The sequence below is a fragment of the Suncus etruscus genome, chromosome 6, assembly GCF_024139225.1.
Source record: "Suncus etruscus isolate mSunEtr1 chromosome 6, mSunEtr1.pri.cur, whole genome shotgun sequence".
Classification (NCBI taxonomy): domain Eukaryota; kingdom Metazoa; phylum Chordata; class Mammalia; order Eulipotyphla; family Soricidae; genus Suncus; species Suncus etruscus.
The window spans coordinates 38,118,023-38,145,648 of record NC_064853.1 but is presented as its reverse complement, the minus strand read 5'-3'; the positions used below and the strand labels follow the sequence as shown (position 1 = coordinate 38,145,648).

The 27,626-nt window shown below is 51.6% G+C and overlaps 1 protein-coding gene across 1 annotated transcript; it reads left to right on the top strand.

Annotated features, from left to right (window-relative positions):
- On the top strand, nt 1–21,835 carry LOC126011171 (bone morphogenetic protein 8A-like). Its single transcript, XM_049774897.1, has 7 exons — nt 1–370; nt 14,577–14,766; nt 15,352–15,500; nt 18,959–19,153; nt 19,688–19,767; nt 20,070–20,180; nt 21,622–21,835. The coding sequence occupies exons 1-7, from the start codon at nt 1–3 to the stop codon at nt 21,769–21,771; spliced, it is 1,245 nt and encodes a 414-aa protein (XP_049630854.1). The 3' UTR covers nt 21,772–21,835.
- Nucleotides 21,836–27,626: the final 5,791 nt, after the last annotated feature.

Genomic DNA, 27,626 nt, shown 5'->3' with positions numbered 1-27,626 from the left:
ATGGCCGCGCGCCCCGGGCCGCTGTGGCTGCTGGGCCTGGCGCTGTGCGCGCTGAGCGGCGGCGGCCCCGGCCCCGGCTTCGGCTCCGGCTTCGGGTTCGGGCCCGGCTCCGGCTGCGCGCGGCGGCGTCTGGGCGCGCTGGAGCGCCGCGACCTGCAGCGCGAGATCCTGGCGGTGCTCGGGCTGCCCGGGCGGCCCCGGCCCCGGCCCCGCGCGCCCCCCGCCGCCGCCCGCCGCCCCCCGCCCGCGCCCGCCGCCTCCGCGCCGCGCTTCATGCTCGACCTCTACCGCGCCGTGGCCCGCGGCGACGACCGAGCCCTCGAGCGCCGCCTCGGCCGCGCAGACCTGGTCATGGGCCTCGTCAACCTGGGTGAGTGAGGGAGGGAGTGCGTGCGCGAGTCGCGGGCCCTGGACAGCCCGGGGGGCGCGTCGGCCGAGCACCCCGACGCCGGCCCCACCGCTGGGTCCCCCGAGGCCGCGTGCTGCGGGGCTCTGCGGGGTCGGGCACCCCCACTCAGCATCGCCCTGCGCCCAGCGCCCGGCACAGGCTGCGCAGCCCGTCACTGTCCAAGCCCTGAGCTGGGACCCGCTACTCTTCTGCAGAGCCCCGGCTTTATCACCTGCCGATTTGACTCCAGATCCTGGACCATCTGCCCTTCAAGTTTCCGGCTCTGTCCCCGAGTCTGGTCTGGGGCTCGGAGCCCTGGTGGTCCCTGCTTAGCCCCTCTGACCCTAGGGACGGGGAGACCCCCGGGACTCCAGCTCACCCCATGTGAGGAGAGCTGTGGGGCTGAGAGCTCCCCTCAGCTGCAGACAGCCTTAGCCTTCCCCAGCTGTGACACCTGGACTCACATCCGTCCCCAGCTTCCAGGGAGCCTGTCGTTGCAGGCCAGCGGACTCAGGGTCAGGGGGAACCTCCTTCGGCTGCCCAGGAGGTAGCTTCCAGATGGGGAGAGCGGCCAGGGAGGCCGGCAGAGACCTGGGATGAGCCTCAGCAAGTTTTGTGGGGTCCCCGGTTGTCACTTGCTACCTGAGGTAGGAAGAGAAGAAGCCCGGAGGGCTGGGGGCTGGGTTCAGGTAGCTGGATTCAGGGCTGGATTCAGGCAGCGGCTGCACAATGCCTGGGAGGCCCGGCCAGGCTCAGATCTAGATCCTGGGTTCTTAATGCTGCCCAAAGGGCACAGGTGGAGCTGGAGCCCCTGGAGTTGTGTCTGCAGACACTGCTGGGAGGGACTCAGCATCACCACCAACCCCTGTGCTGCTGTCCAGCACCTCTGGTCCACACACACTGGGCCTGATGGAGCCGCTGTGATTAGAGCTTGACAAGTCCCGTACATCCCTGAGCCTCCTGTGTGCATCCTTAGATTGTGATTGGTTAATGAAGGAGAGCGGCAGACCCCCTCCTTTGGGATAACCCTGATTTGCACCCTGCAAATGGTCCCGATGGGACCATCCTCCAAGTATCTCCTACCCTTGTGGACTCCAGACAGACTTTCGAAGCCACCCTGAAGGGGTCTCTACAGATTTTCTTAATGAGTATCTAAGCCCGTAACCTTATGGCCCTCTTTTCTTCCATGTAGCAGCCCCTGAAAGCTGTTTTTCCAGCCCCCTTTACGGGCTCAGATAGGTTAGCGGCAGCCCAGGGTCACACAGCATGTCCATGCCTGGTCCGGACCGTGGATTCCAAATCCCAGCTCCTTCCCACACCGGCTGAACGTGTTTCATGGTCTCTGGCCTCAGAGGCTGTGGGATCAACAAGCTGCGCTTTGTTCAAGGAAGCCCAGGCAGTGGGCGGGCCGGCCCCCATGGGAGGGACTAATTGCTCCGAGAACTTCTTTCAGCCTACTAGTTTACCTGGTGATTACCGGGGCTGGATGCGGGGTCAGGCACCTCCCTGACTGCCTCCTTGTTGGGAGGCCCAGGCCCTGAAGCCCGAGGAGTCCAGCACAGAGAGGCTTGGAAGCAGCGCCCACGCCTGGGCTCCCACCCCCAGGCCTCTAGCTCTCCAATACTCTGCCCATCCAGCTCAGGATCTGCTGGATGGTGCCTGCCAGGCCCTGGCTTCAGTGCATCCCTTGGACCCAGAGCCCATGGAGTTCCGGCCATGTTTGAGCTGCTTTCAGCAGGAACAATGCCTGAAGGGAGGCTGGGACTGTGGTCAGAGCTAGTGGCCCTGCCTGGTCTGTCACTATCAATTAGATTTTCTTGGGTAGAAACAATAATGGGCAGGACAAGGACATAGTATTGTTTCTTTCATGGGACAGGTGGAGCCTGTCAGGGCGGGAAAGCCCTGATCCAAGCCAAGAGTATCTGGGCCAACATTGTCACCTGTGTATCCTAGCCACATCCTTCCCTACCCAGCCTCTGTTTTTTTCCTTCCAGTCAACATGACTGTGTCATAAAAACAAGGTGCCTCTATGGCTGATCTGTGGCTATGAGAGGCACCTACTTTTACCCCTCAATTCATGGTTCCAAGTTCTCAGGAGGCCACTCAATCCAGACTTAGGTGCTATGATTCATGCCAGCACAGTTTTAGTGCCCTGCCCACTGTGGTATGGCCCCGGCCCTCATGCACTAGTAGTACTTGAGGGGCTACGTAATGCCAAGAGTGAACTCAGCACTCACCCTGAACTTTACCATTGAAGTCCCATCCCTGGCCCCCGTATCTATAGTTCTCTTCCCTACTCATCTTCCTTCACTTTGTTATTTCTGAAATGACATGGGGTTGCTCACTTAGTTATGGTACTCACACTCTGGCTATGATTTATCAGAGATTGGATATTGTGGTGCAGAGAATCACAAATAGTAATGCAAAGATTGGACTTGTGGCTTCATGCCTGTGAGGCAAGCTCAGCTGTCGAGCTGCTTTTTATTTTATTTTAGTTTTTTTTAATGGCCATAACCAGGGATACTCAGGGATTACTCCTGATTCTGCACTTAGGAATTACTTCTGACAATGCTGGGGTGGGGAGAACCCTATGGGGTGTCAGGGTTTGAACCTGGGTCAGCTACAGGCAAAGCAAGTGCCCTACCTGCTGAACTATGGTTCAGACCTTCTACCATTGTTTTCAGTAAAACTATTCTGTATGTCCTTATACATCTTCTAGGGCTATAGTAAGCCTGAATTTTACTTTTATTTTAGGCACAAAATTTTACAAAATTGTTTTGCTACAAAAATTGTTATTGGGGGCCTGAGAGATAGCATGGAGGTAAGGCATACAGAAGGTCGGTGGTTCGAATCCCGGCATCCCATATGGTCCTCTGAGCCTGCCAGGAGCGATTTCTGAGCATAGAGCCAGGAGTAACCCCTGAGCGCTGCCGGGTGTGGCCCAAAAACAAACAAAAAAAAAATTGTTAATGGTAAATTTCACATCTAAAATGTTCAACATCACATCCCACACAGGCTGTCTACTTCCTTCCACAATTGTCCCAAAATGTCCCTCCCACATCCACTTCCCATCAGCTTCCCACCAAAGACCAGTTTTTGGTTTCTGTAGTCTTGGACATTTGTTACTCCCCAACTATATCTCTATATAACACACATATATATGAGAAAGAGAAATCTTGGTCCCTTTCCTTCTAGCTAATTTCATTCAGCATGATACTCTCCAGATTTATCCTCTTAGCAGAAAATTGCATGATTTTATTTTTTTCTAAAGATGAGTGGTATTCCATTGTGTAGTTGTACCATAGTTTCTTTATCTACTCACCTGTTCTTGGATATTTGGTTTGTTTCCAGATGTTTTTGGCTCTTGTGAACAGTACTGCAATCATCAAAGGAATGCTTTTTTCTGAATAAGGTTTTTGGGCGTTTGTGTAGATGCCAAGAAATGGAATTGCTGGATCATAAATTCCTGGTTCTGTGAGAATTTTCCATATTGTTATCCACAAGAAGTGGATCAGTCAACATTCCCACCAGCAATGAGTAAGGTTTCGTTTTTCACACATCAACACACATGTTAACACTGGCTGTTTGGCTTTTTTAAGATATGTGCCAGTCTCATTGATGAGATAATTCCTTATTGTTGTTTGTATTAATTTGCCTTTCCCTGATGATAAGTGATGCTGTAAAGCAGTGGTTCTCAAACTTTTTAAACAGGGGGCCAGTTCACTGTCCTTCAGACTGTTGGAGAGCCAGATTATAGTAAAAACAAAAATTATGAACAAATTTCTATGCACACTGCATATATCCTATTTAGAAGTGAAGAAACAAAATGGGAATAAATACAATATGTGGCCCACGGGCCGTAGTTTGAAGACCCCTGCAAAGGCTCCACTTGCAGTCCAATCCTGGGTCAACAGGTCTGAAGCAGGGTGCCACAAGGATTAAAAAAACAAAAACAGGACTGGAGCGATACCACAATGGGTAGAATGTTTGCTTTGCACACAGCCGACCCAGGTCTGATCTCCGACATCCCATGTGGTCCTCCAGCTTGCCAGGAGCAATTTCTGAATACAGAGCCATGAGTAACCCCTGCGGAGAGCCAAGTGTGGCCCAAAATAAAAGAAAGAAAGAAAAACAAGACAGATTTAAGGGAGAAAAGCATGGAGCTAGGGGGCTTCCAGCGTCAGAGACTAAGAGGGCCACCTGGGCCCGGAGAGATAGCACAGCGGCGTTTGCCTTGCAAGCAGCCGATTCAGGACCAAAGGTGGTTGGTTCGAATCCCGGTGTCCCATATGGTCCCCCGTGCCTGCCAGGAGCTATTTCTGAGCAGAAAGCCAGGAGTAACCCCTAAGCACCGCCGGGTGTGGCCCAAAAACCAAAAAAAAAAAAAAAAAAAAAAAAAAAGAGGGCCACCTTTCCTCCCCTTACCCCTTCCGTTATGATCTTTTTTATTGACCAAACTTAATCCACCTGGGAACAGAGTTAACAGACAAAAGTACTTAATGTTAACTAAGCCTATGTGGGTTACTAATCAAGCCTAGGTAGGTCTTTACAAAAGGGATAGATGAAGGAAAGAGGAAACTAGGGCAAAATCTCTGTTTTGGGGAAAACAGAATATGTGTTATGCGTGTATAGCTACCTGATATAAAGCATTTTCTATAAACTTTTTGGCCATCTATGTGTTCTTTGAGGATGTTTTTCTCCCCACCATTTTTTGATAGGGTCTTTTTGTTTTCCTTGACAAAGTTCTACCAGTGCTTTATGTATCTTGGATATCAAACATTTATCAGATTTGTGGTGTGCAAATACTTTATCCCACTCTAAGGGGTGTCTTTTTATGCTGGTGCTAATTTTCTTCTTCCAGTGCAGAAGCTTCTTAGTTTGACATAGTCCCATTTGTTTATCTTTTCTTTTTTGTTTTGTTTTTGGACCACACTCATCAGTGCTCAGGGGTTACTCCTGGCTCTGCACTCAGAAATCACTACTGGCAAGCCCGGGAGACCATATCAGATGCTGGGAATCGTCCCAGGTTGGCTACATGCAAAGCAAACACCCTATCACTGTACTATCACTCCGATGCCACATTTGTTTATCTTTTCTTTGTTTTTTAGTAGCCTGAATTTTAAAAGTTCCACTTTGGAACTTTGAGACATTGTTCAGTTTCCTTAAAATCTCTGAACTTCATTTTCTCACTAAGTAAAGAACGGGTATAAAGCTCAGTGGTAAAGCACTTGCTAGCACATGTGAAACCTCTATTTGATTCCTGACATACACACACTCTCTCTCTCTTTCTCTTTCTCTCCTCTCTCCTCTCTTCTCTCTCTCCTCTCTCTCCCTCTCATATCTCTCTCTCTCTCTCTCTCTCTCTCTCTCTCTCTCTCTCTCTCTCTCTCTCTCTCTCTCCCCTCTCTCTCTCTCCCCTTCCCCCCCAGGATGAGGTGAAATATCCAGTGGGAGTTTGTTGAGTGGTGGGTTGTATGTTCCACAATCCTCAGAGAGGGTGAGGGATTCCCATGCCCCCCGTCCGGCAGCACTCCAACGCAAAAAATAATCCACACACAGTTGGGAAGGAATAGCAGCCCAGAAACTCATACCGCAAGCTGTTCACCCACAAGCCAGTCACACCACATGGAACTATAAGCCTTGATGTCAGCACCTCCTCCAGGCCTCCTGAGTAACCTTTATTGGGATAAACCAAGCCCATCCCCAAGGGGAGGGAAAAACATCAGATGAGGCGGCAATGGGGAACATTTTTGTTTGTTTGTTTGTTTGTTTTCTGGATCACACCTGGTAGCGCTCCATGCTCAGAAATCGCTCCTGGCAGGCTCAGGGGACCATATGGGATGCAGGGATGCAATGACCTTCTGTATGAAAGGCAAACTCGGGCCAGGAGAGATAGCACAGCGGCGTTTGCCTTGCAAGCAGCCGATCCAGGACCAAAGGTGATTGGTTCGAATCCCGGTGTCCCACATGGTCCCCAGTGCCTGCCAGGAGCTATTTCTGAGCAGGCAGCCAGGAGTAACCCCTGAGCACGCTGGGTGTGACCCAAAAATAAAAAATAAATAAATAAAAATTAAAAAAATGAAAGACAAACGCCTTACCTCCATGCTATCTCTCTGGCCCCAGGGGAACATCTTTTTAACAAGGAAACCAGAGCAACCAATTTAGAGACATCTAATTAGAAGGCAATATGAGGATCAATCCAAAGACCTCTACCAACAGAAGTTGATACCTGCCTCTCAGTAGGAATTTGGTCAGTGAGAAACAAGGGAATATATTCTACTCTTGTACCTTTTCTTCTGCACTCTTGGACAAGACTATACTCACCTTAAAAAATTAAAAAAAAATATATATATATATATACTCATCTTTGTTTCTGCTTTCCAAAGGGAATAGGTGGGAGATGGTTCAAAGAGCTGGGCTTTGAGGTGCTTACAGGTTCAGTCACTGGTGCAGCTGCTTGGTGTCCCAAGCACAGCTGGGAACCACCCCCAAGCATTTAAAAAAAAATGTGGTATTTAAAAAAAGAGGAGATTTCCATGAACCTGAGTCTTCCAACTCCGAACACCGCAAAGACAGACTCCTTCCATCATTTGCACCTTCATGCTTCATTGTTTCTCTTTTGCCAGTTTGATTCAGAACCATGTCCCATCCCTCTTTTTCTTTTCCCCAGAACACCATGAACAGGGACTAAGTCTGAGTCTTCATGACATGGCTCCCCAACCCTACTGTCCCAGCAGATCCTAGCCCCAGGTGGGCAGCGCTCAGGCATTGAGGGCAAAGTGGAGGTGAGGGAGAGCAGTTGGAAGCAGAAGGGGGATTGGGGAAGCTGGTCTGGCCCAGTGGCCCAGAAGGAGCCAGTCCTCCCTGCTCAGAGTGGATGCAATATCTGCCTAGCCACCCTCAAGCTCCCAATCCCCGAAGCCCTTCCTGTAAGAAGGTGGTCAGCAGTGATCTCAGGTCACAGGCCACAGAAGAGCCTTGCAGACCGCAGCCCTGCCCTGGTTGCACCATCTGAAGTGCTGTCAGGCTGCTCACTCCTGTGGTTCTCACAGGACAGTCCCCAGGGGGCCTGACCTAACACAGGGCCCTGCATGACTCTGCCCTTCTGGCCCTTGTTTCCCCACAGTCCCTTCCCACTCCCACCAAAAGGGTGTGCCCACCTCTGCCCCCCAGCGGGGCTCCTGGGGTGAGGCTCAGGCTGGGGAGATCCAGCCAGCCCCGACCTCCTCCGGAACCCGCCCCCACAAGCAGAGGGCATGTGTCACCTGACCACATCCTCCTGGAACATTCCCGGGCCTGAACTGGGAGAATTGTTCTTGCTTACGGCTCCTCCACTCTATTTTGGGCCTCGGAGGGCTTGATGTGGTGGAGTGTGCGGGAGTTCCTTTTTAATTTGGGGGTGGAAGCGTCTGGGCCCTGCCCGGTAATCATGAGTACAGAGTCATTTATGGAACCAGCTCTTGCAAAGTGGCTAAATATACTTCCAAGAGGAGGCCTGGGTGCCCTGGGGAGCACTGGTATTGGATTGTGGGTGGGAGAAGACCTTTGGGTATAGGCTTAGTAGGTGAGTACTGGGGCTAGTCTGAGGGGGCAGGTGGAGTGCTTGTAGGACCAGCCAGACAGGTGCAGTTTGTTCCCCTCGGGGGCCCTGGAGCAAATCAACTTCTCTGCAGGGAACAGGCCAAGGAGAAGGAGAACAGAGTGATGCCTGGGGGTGCCCACTACAGGGAGCCACTCCTGGAGCAGTGGCAATGCCCCACCAGGGAAGCAACTGAACTGAACTCCTGGGTTGTCCTGAAATGAGGGACCCTAGGAAGAAGGGGCCTGGGTCTTCTTTCTGAGGCCCCCAATATATGGGCCTTTATCGGACTACCCACTAGTAGCCTCCTTTTCCCCCTCATATTGTTGGGTCCCTGTCCTGTTGCTCCCCATCTACTAGCACAGATGACCTGAGCAATGTTTGGGATGGCCTCAAATACCACTAAGGTATGAATCCAAAACCAAACCAAGCAAAAACTAGGATACTTGTGTATAGCCTCAAAGATATTGCCCATGATATTTATTACTTCTTTTTTTTTTTTTTTTTTTTTTGTGGTTTTTGGGTCACACCCGGCAGTGCTCAGGGGTTATTTCTGGCTCCACGCTCAGAAATTGCTCCTGGCAGGCACAGAGGACCATATGGGGCGCTGGGATTCGAACTGATGACCTCCTGCATGAAAGGCAAACGCCTTACCTCCATGCTATCTCTCCGGCCCCGATATTTATTACTTCTAAGAGAAAAATGATAGCAGTACAATGAATGACAGTGACTGATGCCACTTTAACCAAAGGACCTGTTAGCCTCACTGGTACTCACAGACATTAGTGACATATTGCCCAACTGATCCCATAAAAAAGGGGGTGAGAGGGGAGAGAGAGAGACACTGTTTCCCTCTATGATCCTTCAAAATCTAGAGTTTCAATCTAAACAGGAAAAGGCTGAATTATCCAATAGCTCTTCAGTGTTTTTCAGAGTTAGGCACATAGAGCATAGAGACTTGGCAGTATTACAGGTCAGAGGACAATATGGAGAACTGATAAACAATGAAATGTTGGGTCCTGGATTGAAAAAGGACATTAGTGATAAAACAAAAAAGCTGGAATTTGTTAGTTAATAGTGGTGTACCAATATCAGTTCCCCATGGTTTGCTTTCAATGGCTATATTGTGGTTTGATTATATGAGATGCTTAACAGAGCCAAGAGTGCAGGGCAGGGGGTGGGAGCAGTGCAAAGCACAGGGTTTAAGGCATTCGCCTTGACTCCTGCTGACCTCAGTTCAGATTCCCAGTACCATATATGGTCCCCCAAGGACCACCAGAGGTTGCCACCGAGCACTACTGAGTGTGATGTTATCCTCACCCCCTACAAAGAGCATGTTGGTAGTTAGAGAGAATGTACAGGTGATATTCACATGCATACCAGGAATAAATAGGCCCTTGAGTGCTGCGAGGCCTCCTTAGTACCACCTGTAGTTCTAGCTGTGACACCCCTGGGCATGACTCCCAAGTATTCCAAACACCACCAGAAGTGGCCTCTATTAAAGAAAAGAGTTTTTGAGGACCAGCAAGATAGATGGTCCAGAGGGTTGGAATGCATGCTTATATGCAGATGACCTGGTTCCTTCTGGCTATTACATGCTCCCCTAATCACCACTGCTTTGACCTCTGAGCACACAACTGAGAATAACCCTCAGGCCCCCCAAACTAAAACAAATCACATATATACAGAATGGTATATGGGCTAGTATATTCTTTAATATAAATAAATAATAACATAAATATAAAAATATATAAAATATAAATAAACATAAATAATATAAAACATGACATGTTTGGAGGTTTTTTTGGGGTTTTGGGTCACTCCCAGCAGCACTCGGATTACTCCTGGCTCTATGCTCAGAAATGGCTCCGGGCAAGCTCAGGGACCACATGGGATATCGGGACTCAAACCATAGTCCTTCTGCATGCAAGGCAAATGCCCTAACTCCATGTTATCATTCCGGCCCCAACATGACATGTTTAAATCTGATGATATTGACCCCTTGCACTTTGCCTACTCCCACTGTCTCTTCATGGCCTCATCCTCTACAGCCATCAGCTTTGTGTTTTTGTCTGTCATTTGACTTCTCTAGTGTACTGTAAACTTCACAAGGCAGGAGCTGGTTTCTCTCTTTACTAGTTTCCCCATACTTAAAAAGTGACTTGCGGGGGCCGGCGAGGTGGCGATAGAGGTAAGGTGTCTGCCTTGCAAGCGCTAGCCAAGGAAAGACCACGGTTCGATCCCCCGGTGTCCCATATGGTCCCCCCCAAGCCAGGGGCAACTTCTGAGCGCTTAGCTAGTAGTAACCCCTGAGCATCAAATGGGTGTGGCCGAAAAACCAAAAAAAAAAAAAAAAAACAGTGACTTGCATGTAATAAGCATGAATGAGTGAATTAATTAGAATCCATGAGTACAATCTAGAAAAAAGAAGGGAAAAGTGAGTATTAAACTGCCAGAGGGCCAAGAGTGATAGCACAGTGGGTAGGTCATGCATGCAGCCAACATCGGTTTGATCTCCAGCATCCCATAAGGTCCCCCTAAGCATTATCAAGAATAATTCCTGAGTACAGAGCCAGGACTAACCCCTGAGTATTGTCAGGTATGGCTCAATCCTATTCCTGCCAGTTAAAAGAAAGAAAAACTGTCAGATCAGGAGTCTTGACCACATATCCCAAGAATTGAATCCCTGCCCCAGATTTTGCTGGTAAGGAAAATTATTTACTACCCAGATACCTTTCTCTAAATATAAGTGGTTTCTAGGCCCCCAGGGAGAGAGGATATCTAGCCCAACTTAGATGGTCAGGATCTAGGGCACAAATCCCACAAAGTCAGGTGGAAAGTATCTCCCACTCTACCTGTCTAATGGGAAAGAATTTCCCAAGCCCTCAGTTGCAAGCAAAATTCTAGAAAATCCATGAGATTTCACATTCCCATTGTGTGGAACTTGCCCTTTCTCTTCAGTCCCTTCAGCAAGCCATCAGACTATAACAGCAGAATGGCCACCAGCAGCATAAATGTGGCTTTTATGCCACTTGCTTTTGTTTTGGTTTGTTTTTGTTTGGGTTTTGGGACTATTCCTGAGAAATGTTTGTAGCTAAACCCATCTCAGTATATGGGGGTTACTCCCGGTGATTCTAAGGGAAGTCCTGGGCTCCCACATGCAAAGTATATGTACTAGTCCTTTAAGCCCCCTCCCTTGTCCCTTTTAAGAGGTGGGGGTGTGTGGTGGTTTTGAATCCTGCCAGACTCTGCTCTTATTCCACTGTGCTAGCAGTGACCCCTTTTGGTGCTCAGGGAACCATATGCAAAGTTAGGGATAGATGAAACCAGGGTTGGCTGTGTGCAAGGCAAGTACTCACTGTACTATCAACCTCTCCCCTGCCCCTTTTATGTCACTTTTAAGCTTCTGATAATGGTTTTTCACAGTACAGAAAAGAGCCCAGAGGGGAGTTAGTATTCCTGACTTCTGTCTCCATCTGTATATAGAGTAGAAAGAAGACAATCTGTCTTATGAGCTCTGATGTTCTGAAATCTCCAGCAGTTTGTAGAAGATACCATTTTTGCTTTATAAAATAACTTGGGAAACAGGCCCAGTGGCATTTCAGAGGGATTTGCCTCTCTGGGCTTGGGCATTTCTTTGTGTGTGTTTTGTTTTGTTTTATGTGGAGGCCACACCCAGCAGTGCTCAAGGTTTACTTCCAGCTCTGTACTCCTGACAGCTCAGAGAACCATATGCAGTATGAAGGATCAAAGCTAGGTTGACTGCATGCAAGGCAAGCTCTCTACCCACTGTGCTATCTCCCTGGCCCCTGGGTTTCGACATTTCTGTGAGAGTGCAGATCCGTGCCTCAGGGAGAGGGTTGAAAGGCCACCCACAAGCTTTGCATGGGGGAGACCTGAATTCTACCACCAAGTTGGCATGGTCCTCTGAGCACTGAGCTGTGAGTAGCCTCCTAGCCCTGCCAAGTATGACCCATAATTAAAAAAAACAAAAAAAGGATAGAAGAAATAAAGGAAACACTACTGGTAGAAATAGTTGTGGGACCATAATCAAGTACAAACTAAAATAACACTCATGGCTTTTTACTTATTTCCTTTGGCCCATATCAAATGGTACTTAGCAAGTGACCCAGAGGATCCACTGTCATGACAAAGGTCACATAATTTCAAGGGAGGGTGGTACTCCTTGAAAGCTTCTAAATGTCTTTTGGTTGAACTGATAAAATGTCTATGATATATTTTTCATGACATTGTTTTTTGTTTGTTTGTTTGTTTTCATTTGGGGCATACCTTGCAGTGTTCAGGGTGATGCTCAGAGATCAATCTGGGTGGGGCTCGAGGAATCATATGGGATGCCATGGATCCCATATGGCCAACGAGGTTGGCCACAAACAAGACATGCACCTGACCTACCCCTTTTATAGCTGGCTGGTACTGGAATGTAGGACTAGACTGAGTGTCTGGAGCATTCATGGGAATCTTCAGCTTAATATTGCTCATGAGTCACCAGCACCACACATAGAGGTAATTCTTAGACCCATGTGGTGCCAAGGTGTATACCCAGGACTTCACACATATTAGCCATATACTCTACCTCTTGAGCTGTTTTTAAAATTAAAAATAGAGGGCCAGAGGTAGGGCATTTTCCTTGCATGCAGAAGGATGGTGGTTAGAATCCCGGTATCCCATATGGTCTCCTGAGCCTCCAGAGCGATTTCTGAGCGTAGAACCAGGAGTAACCCCTGGGCACTGTAAGGTGTGACCCAAAAACAAAAAAAATTAAAAATAGAAAATTATGAGATGGAGATATAGCTCTATAGATTGGAGCACATGCTTTGTATGCCAGAGACCTTGGGTTTGATGCCTAATACCAATAAGGATGAAATGGAAGTAGCATCTGATAAGCACCACCAAGTGTAACTCAGAAACGAAAAAGGGCCAGAGAGAGTACAGAGGTTAGGGCACCTGCCTTGAACACAGCTACCCTGAATTCAATCCCTAGTACCCCTAGATTTCTGGAGCCCAACCAGGATTGATCCCAGAGTACAGAGCCAGAAGTGAGCCCTTCATATTCCCAGGTATGTTCCTCCACCCACCTCCAAAAAAAGTGACATAAAAAGCGGAAATTAAGGGAGGAAGGGGTAGAGCTGGAAGGTTAGGGGGTTCTATTAGTCTCTGTTCCCACAGCCATGGGCATCCAGCCTGTAGACACCATCCCAGGAGCCACCAGGGCACATCACCTGTCCCTTCACAGCTGAGATGCCTTGGGGGTGAGGACAATGTGGCTGAGCCTCTGCTCTCTAACACCACCACAGCCTAGAGCAGGGGTCTTACACAGCCTACCTTAAGTCATAGGACTGTTGCCAAGGCTGCATGAGACATGGGGGAGGGGACAACTCTGTAGACTCCAGCCCTGCCTAGGGAACTCCATCCAGCTGCTCCAAGGAGCCTCACAAACAGCAGAGGACTGGCCTTTGCTAAGCATGGAGGCCCTGTCGCTCGGGGTCTGGTCTGTGCAGAGACCGTGTATCCCAGTCTGCCCAGCACAGCTGTGCCCGGCCCACCCTCAACCTGATGGCAGGAAGTGCTCCCACATCCGACCCTGCTACCAGCCTGGTGACTTGTGGTCACTGAGCGCTGTGGCCAGAGAGGGACTCTTAACTCAGACGTGTCATTAAATCTCAGGGCTGGGCTAGGGTAGGCGCTGGGTGGTTCCTGTCCCTGCATTGTAGAAACAGATTTTCAGGGTGTGAAAAGGAAGGGAGGCCAAAGGGAGCACCCGAAATAGACTGTCCCGGGTATTTCCGGGCAGCAGGAAAATGTGGAATTGATCCTATAACCAGGTCCCCACCCTGACCTCAGCCCCACACCACTAGGCCTCGCCTCAGGTGCCCCCCACAGGCCTGAGCCTGTGCCTTCCCACCCTTAGGCTCTGCCCTGTTGCCCCTCTAGCCATGCTGCCCCCTACCTGAGACTCCTACTCCAGGCCAGAACCCACACTCCGTAGAGCAGAATTGCAGCAGACTCAGCACACCCCAGCCTGCCCATATACAGATCAGCCTTAGCCTCTTCACACCTGCGCCTCCGACGTCCTAGAAGTCTTCCCTGCCTCCTTCACCCACAGGACTGCGCCATCCTTCAAGGCTAGCCAGTTGTCCCCTTCTCCAGGAAGCCTATCAGAGTCTGCCTCCTCCTCTCTCCCCATGTCCCCCAACAGGCTTCGTGGAATGGTATTGGTGGTGCTCCCTGCCTGCACCATTGTGCCACAATTCCAGGCCTTTGCTCACTCTGGCCCCTTCTCTGCAGGGACCTTCTCCCTGGACATGGGCAGATTCTCTGTCTCTCTCAAGGCTTGGCTCCAGTGTCAGCTGCAGCTCCTACCTCCTGTCTGTTCTCAGGCCCATTTCTGTTTCCCCTGGAACTGAGGGCTGGGATGGAAGCTGCCCTGGCCAGCACCTGCCCTGTGTGGGTGCCCTGCCTGTTCTCCTCACCCCCCATTAGCACATCTATTCCTGAGGGAGTGGCCCCACCAAGCTTGTCTGGACCTCCAGTTTCTGCACCTCTGAGTGGGGGCCCAGTGACCCCCAGTGACCCCGCTTTATCTTACAGTGGAGCGTGAACACCTGCTGGGCCACCAGGAGCCCCCCTGGAAGGAGTTCCTCTTTGACCTCACCCAGATCCCGGCGGGGGAGGCGGTCACAGCCGCTGAGTTCCGGATTTACAAGCTGCCCAGCTCCCGCCCACTCAACCAGACCCTCCACATCAGCATGTTCGAGGTGGTCAGGGAGCAGCCCAACAGGTGCCTGTCAGGGACATAGCCCAGGGAGGGGGAGCCTGGGAACCCACCTTCAGGGGCCACAGACACTGGCCAAGCACCCCCGCCCCAAGGTCCTGGCTGTGAGATGATCTTAATCAGTCCTGAGCTTGAGCCTAAGTTTCCCCACTTGCGCAGGGGTGTAGCAGCCCTCTCTTATAGACCAAGGGCTCATCTCGGGGAAGCACACTGGCTACAATTGGGCTGATACAGGATGGAGTTGCGGGCACTGTGGATCTAGTGAGACAGGCCTGGAGGAGGTTTATGAGGGGCCCAGCCCGGGGCCAGAGAGATAGCATGGAGGAAAGGTGTTTGCCTTGCATGCAGAAGGATGGTGGTTCAAATACTGGCGTCCCATATGGTCCCCCGAGCCTGCCAGGAGTAATTTCTGAGCATAGAGTCAGGAGTAATCCCTGAGTGCTGCCAGGTGTGACCCAAAAACTAAAAATAAAATAAAATGAGGAGCCCAGCCCAGAGTAGAGAGGGGCGAGACCCCAGACCTGTCCCCTGGGCACTGGAAAAGGCAGCGCCCCTTTGGGCCCCAAGTTAATTGTTCTTTCGTGTCCACAGGGAGTCTGACTTGTTGTTTTTGGATCTTCAGACGCTCCAAGCTGAGGACGAAGGCTGGCTGGTGTTGGATGTGACAGCTGCCAGTGACCGCTGGCTCTTGACCCGCAACCAGAACCTGAGACTCCGAGTCTTTGTGGAGACGGAGGATGGTAAGAGCAGGGCTGGGAGGTGACGGGGCTCTCACCTGGACCCCCTCTTTGGCTGCCTCTTCTCCGCTATACTGGAGCTGGTGACCCATCCTGCCTGGGTTTCTGTGGGTCGGCAGAGAAGCACCAAGGCTTTTCACAGGTTTCCTTCCTCTGCCCCAGAACCAACCCAAGGTCCAACCAGAGAGATGCTGGGCTTTCTCCCAGGGAAACAGGTGCCCTTGCTCATCTCAGAAGCAACTTTCCACATGGGGTGTCTGTGTGGTCCAAGGGAAGCAACACATCCTCAGGCTATGGGTCTGTTTGCCTTGCATGCAGAAGGACGGTGGTCTGGCCAGAGACCTCTTGGGCTCATTGCTTGCCAAACCCTACTAGTCCTTTCTGTGGAATGAGGATTCAAGCATACGTTCATTCTGTGAGTGTGTGTTTGGGGGTGCTCTGACCTCAGGCAGGTAGGTAGTAGGTGAGATTTGAGGGTCAGAAGGTGCCTCTTTGGCTGGGGCAGAGCAGGCCAGGGAGAGATGGAGAAGACAGGGGTAAGGAGGCAGGGGTGAGGAGGAGCTGACTGAGTTGGAGAGAATCAGGGCCAGGTGCTGGGGTTTGGGGTAGCTCTTCTCTCATTTGGGGGACAGTGCTGGGGGTCCATGCAGTGCTGGGATTAAAAGGATGGGGGAAGCATCTTTTTAGGCATGCCTGGAAATGCCAGCACGATCTCATTCAAGCCAGGAGCTCCCCTGAGCCCTTGAGGGAGAGGCTGGGGAACAGCACTTCGCCCTTGTGGGCTTCCTTTCATGCACATCAGACAAACAAGGAAGGGTCATTCTCCAGAGTAGGGACAAGTGTTCCCAGCAATGCCCCAGTGAGGACAAGCCAAGTCTGAGCCACTGATGTACTGCAGAGACAGATGTTGTAGTGACTAAAGTCACCTGGGGGGCGGGCAGAGCAATAATACAGCAGGGAGCGTACTTGCATTGCATAAAGCAGACAGGGTTAGATTGGTTCCTCAGTATAACTTGTGGTCCCCCATCCCACTGTGTGTAATCCCTGAGTGCAGAACTGGGAATAACCTCAGAGCACTACTGGGTATGGCCCCCAAACAAAAAAAATAGGTGTCTGAGGGGGCCAGAGAGATAGCATGAAGGTAATGTGTTTGCCTTGCATGCAGAAGGTCGGTGGTTTGAATCCCAGCATCCCCTATGGTCCCCCAAGCCTGCCAGGAGTGATTTCTGAGCATAGAGCCAGGAGTAACCCCTGAGTGTTGCCGGGTGTGATCCAAAAACAAAAACAAAAACAAAAAAAATAGATGCCTGAGTCCTCATTGGGAAATAAAAGACAACAGGGCACCAGGAGGAAAAAGGGCAGGAAGACCATGGAGATAATGGGCAGGTTTTGTGACTATGCTGCTCTCGAGTTACTTTGAGGTGACAGGTGTCCCCTCACAGTCCAGATGTTCATGTTCCCACAGGGAACCATGTCTGGGTTATCTGGGTGCTCGCCCATCTTGGTAATTTTCCTGAAACTCCCAGCTGTATGAAAACTTTTCACAAAACTATGTGCTCAAAATCAGACCTGTCTGTGGTGGGCTGGGCAGGCTATGGAGGTCAGAGAAGCCCTGGGCTGCACTGAGGGTTTGAGGAAGTTGCAGGAAGGGGACTGGCAAGGAACAGCACTGACTCCACACCAGATCGGATCAGGGGTTGATCATAGATTTGTTGACAAATCCGTTTTTGTGTGTTTTGTTGCTTGAAATCCAGTAGGGTGAGAGGGAGGCAGGAAATTCAGTGTCTATGGTTACCTGGTGCTGTCTGTCTCAGAAACAGGGTACAAGGGCTGGAGAGAGCACAGTGACCCACGACGGATCCCAGTTCAATTCCCAGCATCCCATATGGTCCCCTGAGCCTGCCAGGAGTAACCCCTGAGCACCACCGGATATGACCCAAATACCAAAAAAGAAAGAAAGAAGGAAGGGGGCCCAGAGAGATAGCACAGAGGTGTTTGCCTTGCAAGCAGCCAATCCAGGATCAAAGGTGGTTGGTTCGAATCCCGGTGTCCCATATGGTCCCCCATGCCTGCCAGGAGCTATTTCTGAGCAGGCAGCCAGGAGTAATCCCTGAGCACTGCCGGGTGTGACCCAAAAACCAAAAACCAAAAAAAAAAAAAAAAAAGGAAGGAAGGAAGGGAGGGAGGGAGGGAGGGAGGGAGGGAGGGAGGGAGGGAGGGAGGGAGGGAGGGAGGGAGACAAGGGTGGTGTTCCCCATGAGAACTGCTGCGTGCCAGTGAAGCTCAGGTCTAGGGAGAAACTCAGAGGCACTGGGAACTGTGCCTGAAAAGGCTGCATTTGAGGTGCAAGAGCAGAGTGCTGAGGGTTGAGGACTTTTAGGGTACCTGCAGGGTATGAAACAGAACACGGGCACCTTGTCCCTCATGAGGGCTGCTTGAGTGAAAGAAAAACGAAGCTACATTAGCTTTGTTTGTCTAAGGTTCAGGGTTAGTGCTGCTAGAGGAAGAAGCTGATGTTCTGTGGAGGAGCTTCTCATCACCCAAACCAGAGTCCCACAATGACCAGGAATAGGTGGGGAATCTGCACAAGGGAATCTAGAGCAGGAGACCAGCCTTTTCTTTTGTTGTGTATATGTTGACCATGCCAATGCCCGGGGAACTTTTTTTTTGGGGGGGGGTAACACTGGCAGTGCTCAGGGATTACTCCTGGCTCTACGCTCAGAAATCGCCCCCAGCAGACTCGGGGACCATATGGGATGCTGGGATTCAAACCACCGTCCTTCTGCATCTAAGGCAAACGTGCTACCTCCATCCTATTTCTCTGGACCCCAGGAGTGGTTTCTAAGTGCAGAACCAGGAGTAACCCATGAGTGCTGCTCGATGTGATCATAAAACAAAAATAATGATTTCATGGTCGGAAACTTGGCTCTGAAGTGACCCACGTGGGGAACCTGTTCTCTGGGATACTGATTGGTGTTTCCACTGCTGGGCTTGTCTGTGAATGTTGGGACACGAACTCTCACTCAGCTGCAACTGAACTCTCACTCTCAGTCCAGCTTCTCCAACCAGCAGCTCCAGTGATAAATCCTCTGAGAACATCCCCAGAAAGGGGTGGGGTAGAACTCGGGTCTCAGCTGGAGACCCAGGTGGGGGTCTGGGCCTAAGTCCCCAACCATCCTGGGACCCCCCATTTCTTGGAGAGGCCCCAACTCTGAGACAAGCACAGACCTGTGAACCATCGCAGGGCACAGTTGGCACAAGGGTGTCCCCTCTAGTCACTCAACCTGACCCCAAACCTGCCACCCAGGGGCTGCGGCTGTACTGGGCTCCATTCAGCTGGGGAAACTGAGGCCCAGGGGTCATTCAGGTCCTGGGTCTCCAGCTCCCAGTTGTCCCAGCTGAGGTCCCTAACCTGTCCAAATGCAGGGCCACCCTGAGTGACCCCCCTCTCCTTGTCTCAGGGCTCAGCGTGGACCCTGGTCTGGCCGGTCTGCTGGGACGCCAGGCACCGAGATCCCAACAGCCCTTCATGGTCACCTTCTTCAGGGCGACTCCCAGCTCCATGCGAGCCCCTCGGGCATCAAGGCCCCAGAGGAGGAGGCCCCGAAAGAAAACCAATGATCTGCCGCACCTCAGCCGACTCCCAGGGATCTTTGGTGAGGCCTCGCTGGGTGGGCCGAGGGCCAAGAATAGGCGGCGGCCAGAGCCCCTCCTGGTCTGCAGGGTCAGACATGGTCCCCCAGCCACCTCCTGCCCCAAGCTCCTTTCATGGACCCCATTCCTAGACTCCAGGCTCTGTCACAGCAGCACTGAACCCCTTACTCAGAGGGGACCCCACAGGGTAGAACCTGACCCAGTTCCTGCCTCTCCTTCCTCTGTGGCTTCTCAGGGACCCTTTGAGCCATGGAGGGGGTGGCAGGAGAGTCGGGTGAGGCCAGAAAGTGACTCCCGAGGAAAGGAGGGGATATCTGGGCAGGGTCCCCTTCCCCTTGACTCTGAAGGTGGTTGAGTGTGAGGGTCTGAGGGGTGCTGGGTATGGGGGTCCCCAGACTCTGAGGGGGCCTGGGTGTGGAGCTGTGAAGAGGCCCCACAGGGCAGTGGTTTCCATCATCTTTCACTCATTGGGCACACATGCCCGTCAGAGCACCCCATGCCTGCTGCCCACTAAGACCCCACACCTGTCCCTGCAGATGGCGACCCACGGCCCGGTGGTCGGCAGGTTTGCCGACGGCATGAGCTCTACGTCAGCTTCCAGGACCTTGGCTGGCTGGTGAGCTCCTGGCTGCACCTCTTCCCTCACCCCAGGAGTCTTGGGGCCTCTCCAGGTCCCAGTTCCTCATAGGTCACCCCACTGAGTCATGGGGCTTCTCCAGGGGAGGGGGTTGGGGCTCATTTCAGGTCATCCCACTGAATCTTGAGGCCTCTCCAGGAGAGGGTTGGGGAACGGCATCACAGGTGACAGGACAGAGTAGGACCTGAGGGGTCGGCTGGGCTCAGACCTAGAATGAGGATGGTCCTTGGTGGGCAACCCTGAGAGTCCCATATTGGGACTCACTTCCTCCCGCTCCCCAGGATTGGGTCATCGCCCCCCAGGGCTACTCAGCTTACTACTGTGAGGGGGAGTGCGCCTTCCCACTGGACTCCTGCATGAACGCCACCAACCACGCCATCCTGCAGTCCCTGGTCAGTACCTGCGCCAGGTCCTCCAGAGGAGAGGTGAAGGGGCCCCACTCATGTCTCAGGGACCTCTTCCGAGAGGTTCATCCTGCATAATCATGGACTCTAGCCCACCTGTCCCATCTGGTCCCCAAGATACCAAGCTGCACAAACTTTATATACCTGAATACATACTGAATATGTATTATGAATACAACATATATAATATGAATACAACCAGAATATATACAGATATAGATATCCCATTACAGCAACTGTGTGTCACACACAAATACTGACTGTATACAAATAACCCTATATATAGGGTATACACTGTACACACTGTGGCACAGACACCCTTAACAGTGGCTGTACATACAGATAGCCCATCACACAGATTGTACGGACACTCTGTCACAGTGACTACACACACACACACACACACACACACATATTACCATCACGCTGACTATACACAGAAGCCCCATCATACTGACTGTGGTTTGCAGCAATAGGCACAGGCTAATACACATACTCAGACAAATGCATAGTGGGCCTGTAGACATGTCCACACACACAGTAGGGGTTACACCTGTGTACACGGAGGGCCAAAACGCACAGAAAGGGCCCTCCTGCACACATCTCTCCTATACACAGAGGCCTACAGGTACATACACAGACAAATGTCAGGCCCACTCAAGCAGTCAGTCATGTGCATTGTGGGACTCACGCATGTCCCACCCACTTATAGTCAGAGGACTCTCATGAGCCTTCACATGGCTCAGGTGCTCTGGACACTGTGCTCAGGAATCTGCTGTCTCTCTCCTGCCCAATGGCTATGGAATGAGCTCTGTTCAGTCCCATGCTCAGGGAGCCTCTAGAGGCCCAAAGAGCCTTGGGCTCCCAAGTGTGCCAAGCCAGACCCAGTGCTTCACACACACGGTTCATGTACTTTCACCCCATGCCGCATCCCAACTCACAGACACTTTTGAGTGGGACCCACCAGGTTGGTGGGCAGATGACCATGGGCCTGACTCGTTCTACCAACCTGTGTCTCAGCAACCATCTCTGTGCTGCAGTCATCACCTGGGAGTGTTCTGAGTGGCCAGAGTCCCTCAGAAGTCCAGTGGCCAACATGCCAGGAGACATGACATCCAGGGTTCCCGCTGCCCCTTGACACACACAGGTTCATGGGGAGCAGACAGCCCAGAAGCAGCTAGTGTGGACCAGACACCACAAGGGTCAGGGCAGGTAGCAGAGCACAGTGGAGACCCTTGGGGTCCCTAGGGTTGGAGGAAGAGAGGCAACCATGGGCCACCAGGCACTGGGCACCCACAAGGTGGTCTAGAGAGGAGCCAATGCCCCCACCTAGGGCTTTGCCCTGAGCCTCGGAAGCCTGCCGGGAGAGGGGGTAGTAGGGAGCTGGGTGCGACCAGGAGGTCTGCGTTCATACCTTTGCCTCTGCCAGGTGCACCTGATGAAGCCAGACGTGGTCCCCAAGGCGTGCTGTGCCCCTACCAAGCTGAGTGCCACCTCTGTGCTCTACTATGACAGCAGCAACAACGTTATCTTGCGCAAGCACCGCAACATGGTGGTCAGGGCCTGTGGCTGCCACTGAGGCCGCCTGCCAGCCAGCTCCTACCAGGCCAGACACCTCCAGTGACAGGGACCCACTTCATAGTTCAGTGAGGGTGAGTCAGCAGGAAAGGCCTCCCCCTCTTTCCTAGTGGTCCCCTCACCCCTAATCCTAGGGGTCAGATGCCCACAGAAGATGCAAGAGCTGAGTGCTAACTGTCAATACCCGTAGCCCACACCCATGTGGCACCCTTGTGTTGCTCTCAGTCTTCTTGGCCCAGATGGTGGCTGAAAGTTAAGGAGCATTTGGACCATGAGGCTGATGGTGGAGCTTTGCATAATGCCCTCATCACAGATGTGGAGTCAGGAACCTTCTCCCCAGGCCAGCACTGAGCATAGCATATCCTGACACAGTCAGATGTGGACTTGCCCTAGTTGCCCTAATTGGCACTTGGGTACTTAGCTCATGAGGAAAAGAACAAGATGGATGGCTTCATGTTTGCGGTGAAAGCTGGTGAGAGTTTTTACAGCCTTTGTCTTCTGCTGCCCTGGGAAGAGGAGCAGAGAACCTTGGGTGCTTCCAGTTCTCTTTGCAGAGTCAGCCCTGAAGCAAATTAACTTTTAGCAGAAGCAAAGCCAGTGGCTGCAGTGGGCAGACACTGCTCCAATATTCTCTCATCCCATGCCAATCCCTGTGCCAATGGCCAACATTCATAACCAACTTGGTCTTTTTATCCACTGAGCCTGAATAGGACCTCAGGACCCTCAATGCACAGTTGCAGGTACTAGTCAGAGGTAAAATGAGCTCTCTCCGCTGCAAGTCATGCTGAGGAGCTCACCACTCCACTGAGCAAGTGCAGGCCACCCAGCTCTGCAGCGTGTGGACGAAGCCAGGACTGAGAGGCTGGACCCTCACTGTTGAGAGTCCCTGAGGCCAGAGAGAGCACTCACACTCACTGCCACGTCATTAAAGCCTATCCCCACACTCACAGGACTGGAACACAGACTTTACACATCAGAGGTGTGAAGCACCTCCACAGAACTACAAGGAGCTACTCCCAGCATGGAGCCAAAGTTAGCATGACCGTGTCTACCACCACCACTGTTAGATGTGGCCCAGAGTTTAGAAAGATGGCAAGGCCAGGCCAGAGAGCTAGCACAGCCATAGGACATTTGCCATGCATGCAGCAGATCCAGGTCAGGCAGTGGTTCAAATCCCGCCATCCCGTATGGTCCCCCGTGCCTGCAGGAGTGATTCCTGAGCTCAGAGCCAGGAGTAACCCCTGAGTGCAGCTGGATGTGGCCTCCAAACAAAACAAAAAATAATGAAAATTTTAAAATCACAGACTAGTCACCAAACAAACAGTCATACCCCTGTGTATTGAGAAGCCTTGGGGTCAGCGAGGTGGCGCTAGAGGTAAGGTGTCTGCCTTGCAAGCACTAGCCAAGGAAGGACCGTGGTTTGATCCCCCGGCGTCCCATATGGTCCCCCCAAGCCAGGGGCAATTTCTGAGTGCTTAGCCAGGAGTAACCCCTGAGCATCAAACAGATGTGGCCCAAAAAACAAAAAAAAAGAAAAAAGAAGCCCTGTCCTGACCCTTGGGGGGGTCTGTTCCCACCCAGAGAGTAAGGGCTATAATTAGAAGAGCAGGAAGGGGAGTTTCCTACCAAGCTCTGCTCCTGAAAGCTGCAACCTGAGAAACGACCACAGTTGGAATGTTTCTGTGATTCCTGCCTGAAAATCATCATTTATCTGCTGGAGACAGAGCCAGCTGCCTGAGCCCTGAACTGCCACGTCATTAAAACCCATCCCCACGCAGCCTCACAGGCAGTGGCCCCGGAGAGCAGAGTGGTAGAGGGGCTGGGGCCCTGGGAACAAGCACAGAAGAAAACACCCCTACTCGTGGGCAGAGTATGTCCAGGTGGAACATATAAGGCAGAGAGCTCCTCATTGGCTGGAAGCTTGAAGCTCAGATGACAGGGATGGGACTGGGCACGGCTGGAATGTGGAGCTGGTCACTGATATGCACACGTCTGGACAAGCCCCTTCCTGACTAGACTTTCTGTGCACCTGTCACAAGGAGACCTGGGAACCAGCCACCCCATAGCTCTCTCCTCCCATATCAGGCAGTGTGGGTGTGGACAACCACCTTATCAGGGCTATCTCAGACATCAGGGAAGTAGGTGAGACCCTTGTTCTGAAAATATGACTTGGCCATGCCATCAGGTTGACAGAACAGGAATGTGAGGATCCTTAAAGGACCCTGCAGGGAAGTAGAGTCTGAAGAACCCCACTTCCTGAAAGACTTGTAGTTCCTTCAGCCAGACAGGTGAAGGCAGCTGGAAGAGTCTGGGAGAGGCTGTGAATCATGCATGGCATGCTATCTGATTCTTGCAGCCAGATACCACGCGTGGCTGTACCATCAACATGAATAAGGGGGTCAGCTGCTAGGGTGGGAGGGCACAAATAAATAAAGGTGGGGCACTTGAGGGCACACTCTTGTCTGCTTTGAAGCTGTTTGCCTGTCCAGTCAGCGAGAGTTCAACAGGCTGAGCACAGGCTTTGCATCCAGAAAACTCATATTGATTTCCCAGAAGCTCATATTTTCCAAAGCACTGCTGGAAATGACCCTCAAGTGCATAGTCAGGAGTAGTAGTCCCTGAGTACTACAGGCTGCAGCCCCCAAAACAAACATAAACCTAGACTCACCCATGGCCACAGTGCCTGCACCGGCTGAGCCTTTTCTTCGGCATCTCCGAGGAAACCCTGAACAGAGGGCACTGGAGCAGTGGGGCATCCACCAGAAGCCCCAGCTCTGCCACTTGTGAGTCTGGTCAAGGGGATGACAGGGGCTTTAGCTCAAGCCTCATGGGGTTGGGTCTGTGTGTGTGTTCTCAGCCCCTCTGCTCCCATGTCGAGGTTGGTATGTGCCTTCTGGTCAAACTGACTGCCCCTGCATGGATCCTTCACAACAGACTCTGAACGGTCTCAGTTCTGGGATGAGGTGCACCACTACTTGGAGAAAGATCCCAGCAGACCAGCTCCCTGCTGAGGGGGGGTTCTGCATTTTTCTTCTCACTGGAGGTCATCAAGCAAGCTTTTATATCACCACACTTTTGAAAAAGCTCGTTTTAAAGAAAATATTTGGGTCAGTGAGATAGTACAGGAGGAAATAAGGCACTTGCCTTGCATGGGGCCATGTTAGCCACAACCCGGGTGAGATCACCAGCACCTTTTAGGGTCCCCTAAACCACCAGGAGTAGTTCCTGAGATAGAGCCAGGAATAAGCCCTGAGCACCGCTGAATGTCACCGAAACAAACAAATAAAATATTATATGTGCGCTGGAGAAAGAGTTTGAAATTTTGAAAAAACGGGCTGAGGTAAGGCGTTTGCCTTGCATGCAACCAAACTGGGTTTGATCCCCTGTATCCTATATGGTCCCTGGACTCTGCCAGGAGTAATTTCTGAACGCAGAGGCAGGAGTAACCTTTGAGTGCCATGGGTGTGGCCCAAAAACAAAAAAGAAAAATTGGACAAATAAACCAAGGACTTGGTTTAAGGGCTGGAAATCACATTTTACATATAGGAGGCCCAGGTTGATCCATCACTACATGGTTCCCCAAGATGGGAGTAGTTCCTAAGCAATTCCTTGTGGCCCCAAAACAAAAACTAAATCAGTATAATACAAACACACAACTTGGAGGTTACACTATTCCTCCCATTGGTTTCTGGGCATCTGTAGATTTGTCTGTCTCCCCCAGGCATTGCCTGGGGACCCCACTTAGTCCATCTGTGATTTGGCCAGACAATCTGTTCTAGGATACTCTGAAAACACCCTTTATAATGTTCCCTCTGCCCTTTCTGTCTCTCACAAACGGGTCTCACCTGAAGGACTGGGGTGGGGCTCCCATATCCCCTCTGATCCCCACCCAATCCCCAAGAAAGGCTGGAAGCAAGGTGCTCAGAGACATCACCTGCTGATTTCTGAGCTGGACTAGGTACTTCACCATGCTGCCTTGCCAGCCAGAATGGACCACTGGGTGGGCACCTGGTTAAGGAGCAAGGGTGGGAGCCAGAGAGAGAGAGCACAGCAGGTAGGGTGCTTGCCTTCCATGCAGCCTCCACAGGTTTGATCCCATATGGTCCCTCAAGCTCCATCAGGAGTATTCCTGAATGCAGAGCCAGGAGTAAGTCCTGAGCACCCCCAGGTATGACGTGATCACTCTATAAAAAGGAGTGAGGGTTCCTGTCCAGGAGTAAGCCTGGCCCATACAGCCAGGAGAACCCTACCTAGTGGTAAAGTTCCAGGCTGGCCCTGGCCCCCAGAGGAAGGTTGGGCCTGTGGTTACTGGTTTTAGCTAGCAGGCTGCACCTCTACCTCCAGACTCATCTGATTCAAACCCAAAACATACAGTCTACCATTTCTGAATGTGACTGTCCAGATAGCACTGTACAACCCTGGATGAGAAAATAGGACTGGGGGCCGGAGAGATAGCACAGCAGTGTTTGCCTTGCAAGCAGCCGATCCAGAACCTTAGGTGGTTGGTTTGAATCCTGGCGTCCCATATGGTCCCCTGTGCCTGCCAGGAGCTATTTCTGAGCAGATAGCCAGGAATAACCCCTGAGCGTCGCCGGGTGTGGCCCAAAAAAACAAAAAACAAACAAAAAAAGGACTGGAGAGGCTTAGGTTCAGCACATGAGGAGTTCTGGAGTGGCCTGGCTGGCTAAAAGTCCAGACAAGAGACCAACTTGGCATATCACCAGCTCCAATATTCCAGAACAACTGGCAGATGTATTGGGGTAAAACCCACTGGCTTGTTTCTTTTGTTGTTGATTTTAGTTTTTGATTTGGGTTCACACAGGTAGTTCTCAGGGCTTACTCTTGACTCTGAGCCCAAGGATCACTCCCAGTAGGTTCGAGGACCATACAGGAAGCCAGGGATCGAAGCCTGGTCAGACACATGCAACGCTGACCACTTCCCACTACCAACACTCTAGATCCATTGTTCCTGATTTTCAGACAAGGCAAAGCCTATACTCAACCATTTCAGCTAGTCTTCCAGTCCTACAATACACTCTGACCCCTAGATCACTGTAGGATTACCAACATTGATTTGGGGGACTAAAGAGCAAGAGATATGGGGGCAGAAAAATGCCACCCCTCTCCCCGGTAGCAGGAAAGGCCTACTCTGCTGAGTAGGCTGTGATCTCAGCGACTAGGAGGCATAGTGGGGCAGGCACCTGTATCTCGATCAGCCAGTCCCAGCTGCAGCTTCTAAAACAGCCATCCCTAGATGGCTAAAATACTTAAAATACTAAATACTTAATACTAAACTAAAATACTTTTACCAGAATGATCCAGGAGCCATATAGTGGGGTTAGGTGAGACGCAACTGGGGCTGGAGAGACAGCACAGCGGTAGGGTGTTTGCCTTGCACACGGCAGACCAGGGACGGACCCGGGTTTGATCCCTGGCATCCCCCCAGGCCTGCCAGGAGTGATTTCTGAGCACAGAGCCAGGAGTAACTCCTGAGCGCCGCCAGCAGGTGTGCTCCCCGCCAAGAAAAAAAGGAGAGATGCAGTAGCAAAGGCCTAAGAAAATCTAGACAGTGTCCATGGAGGATATAATATATGTCGGCTCCCAGACTCATGGCCACAATGGGAGAGAGCTGTGACAGGGTCTGTCTGCTTCTAACAGTCACTGTGGGAAGTTAGGATGCCCCCTGCCATGGGCTGCTTTCATGACTGACAGCTCCTGACACACAGGAGCTCATTCACATGAACTCTCCACAAAGAGCACCTTCTGCTTGGGCTTCTTGTCCTTGCTTCCCTGGGCCTGTAAGGAGCAAGTGGAATAGGAGAGAAGTAGATACACAATATAACATAGAGTTGTGAG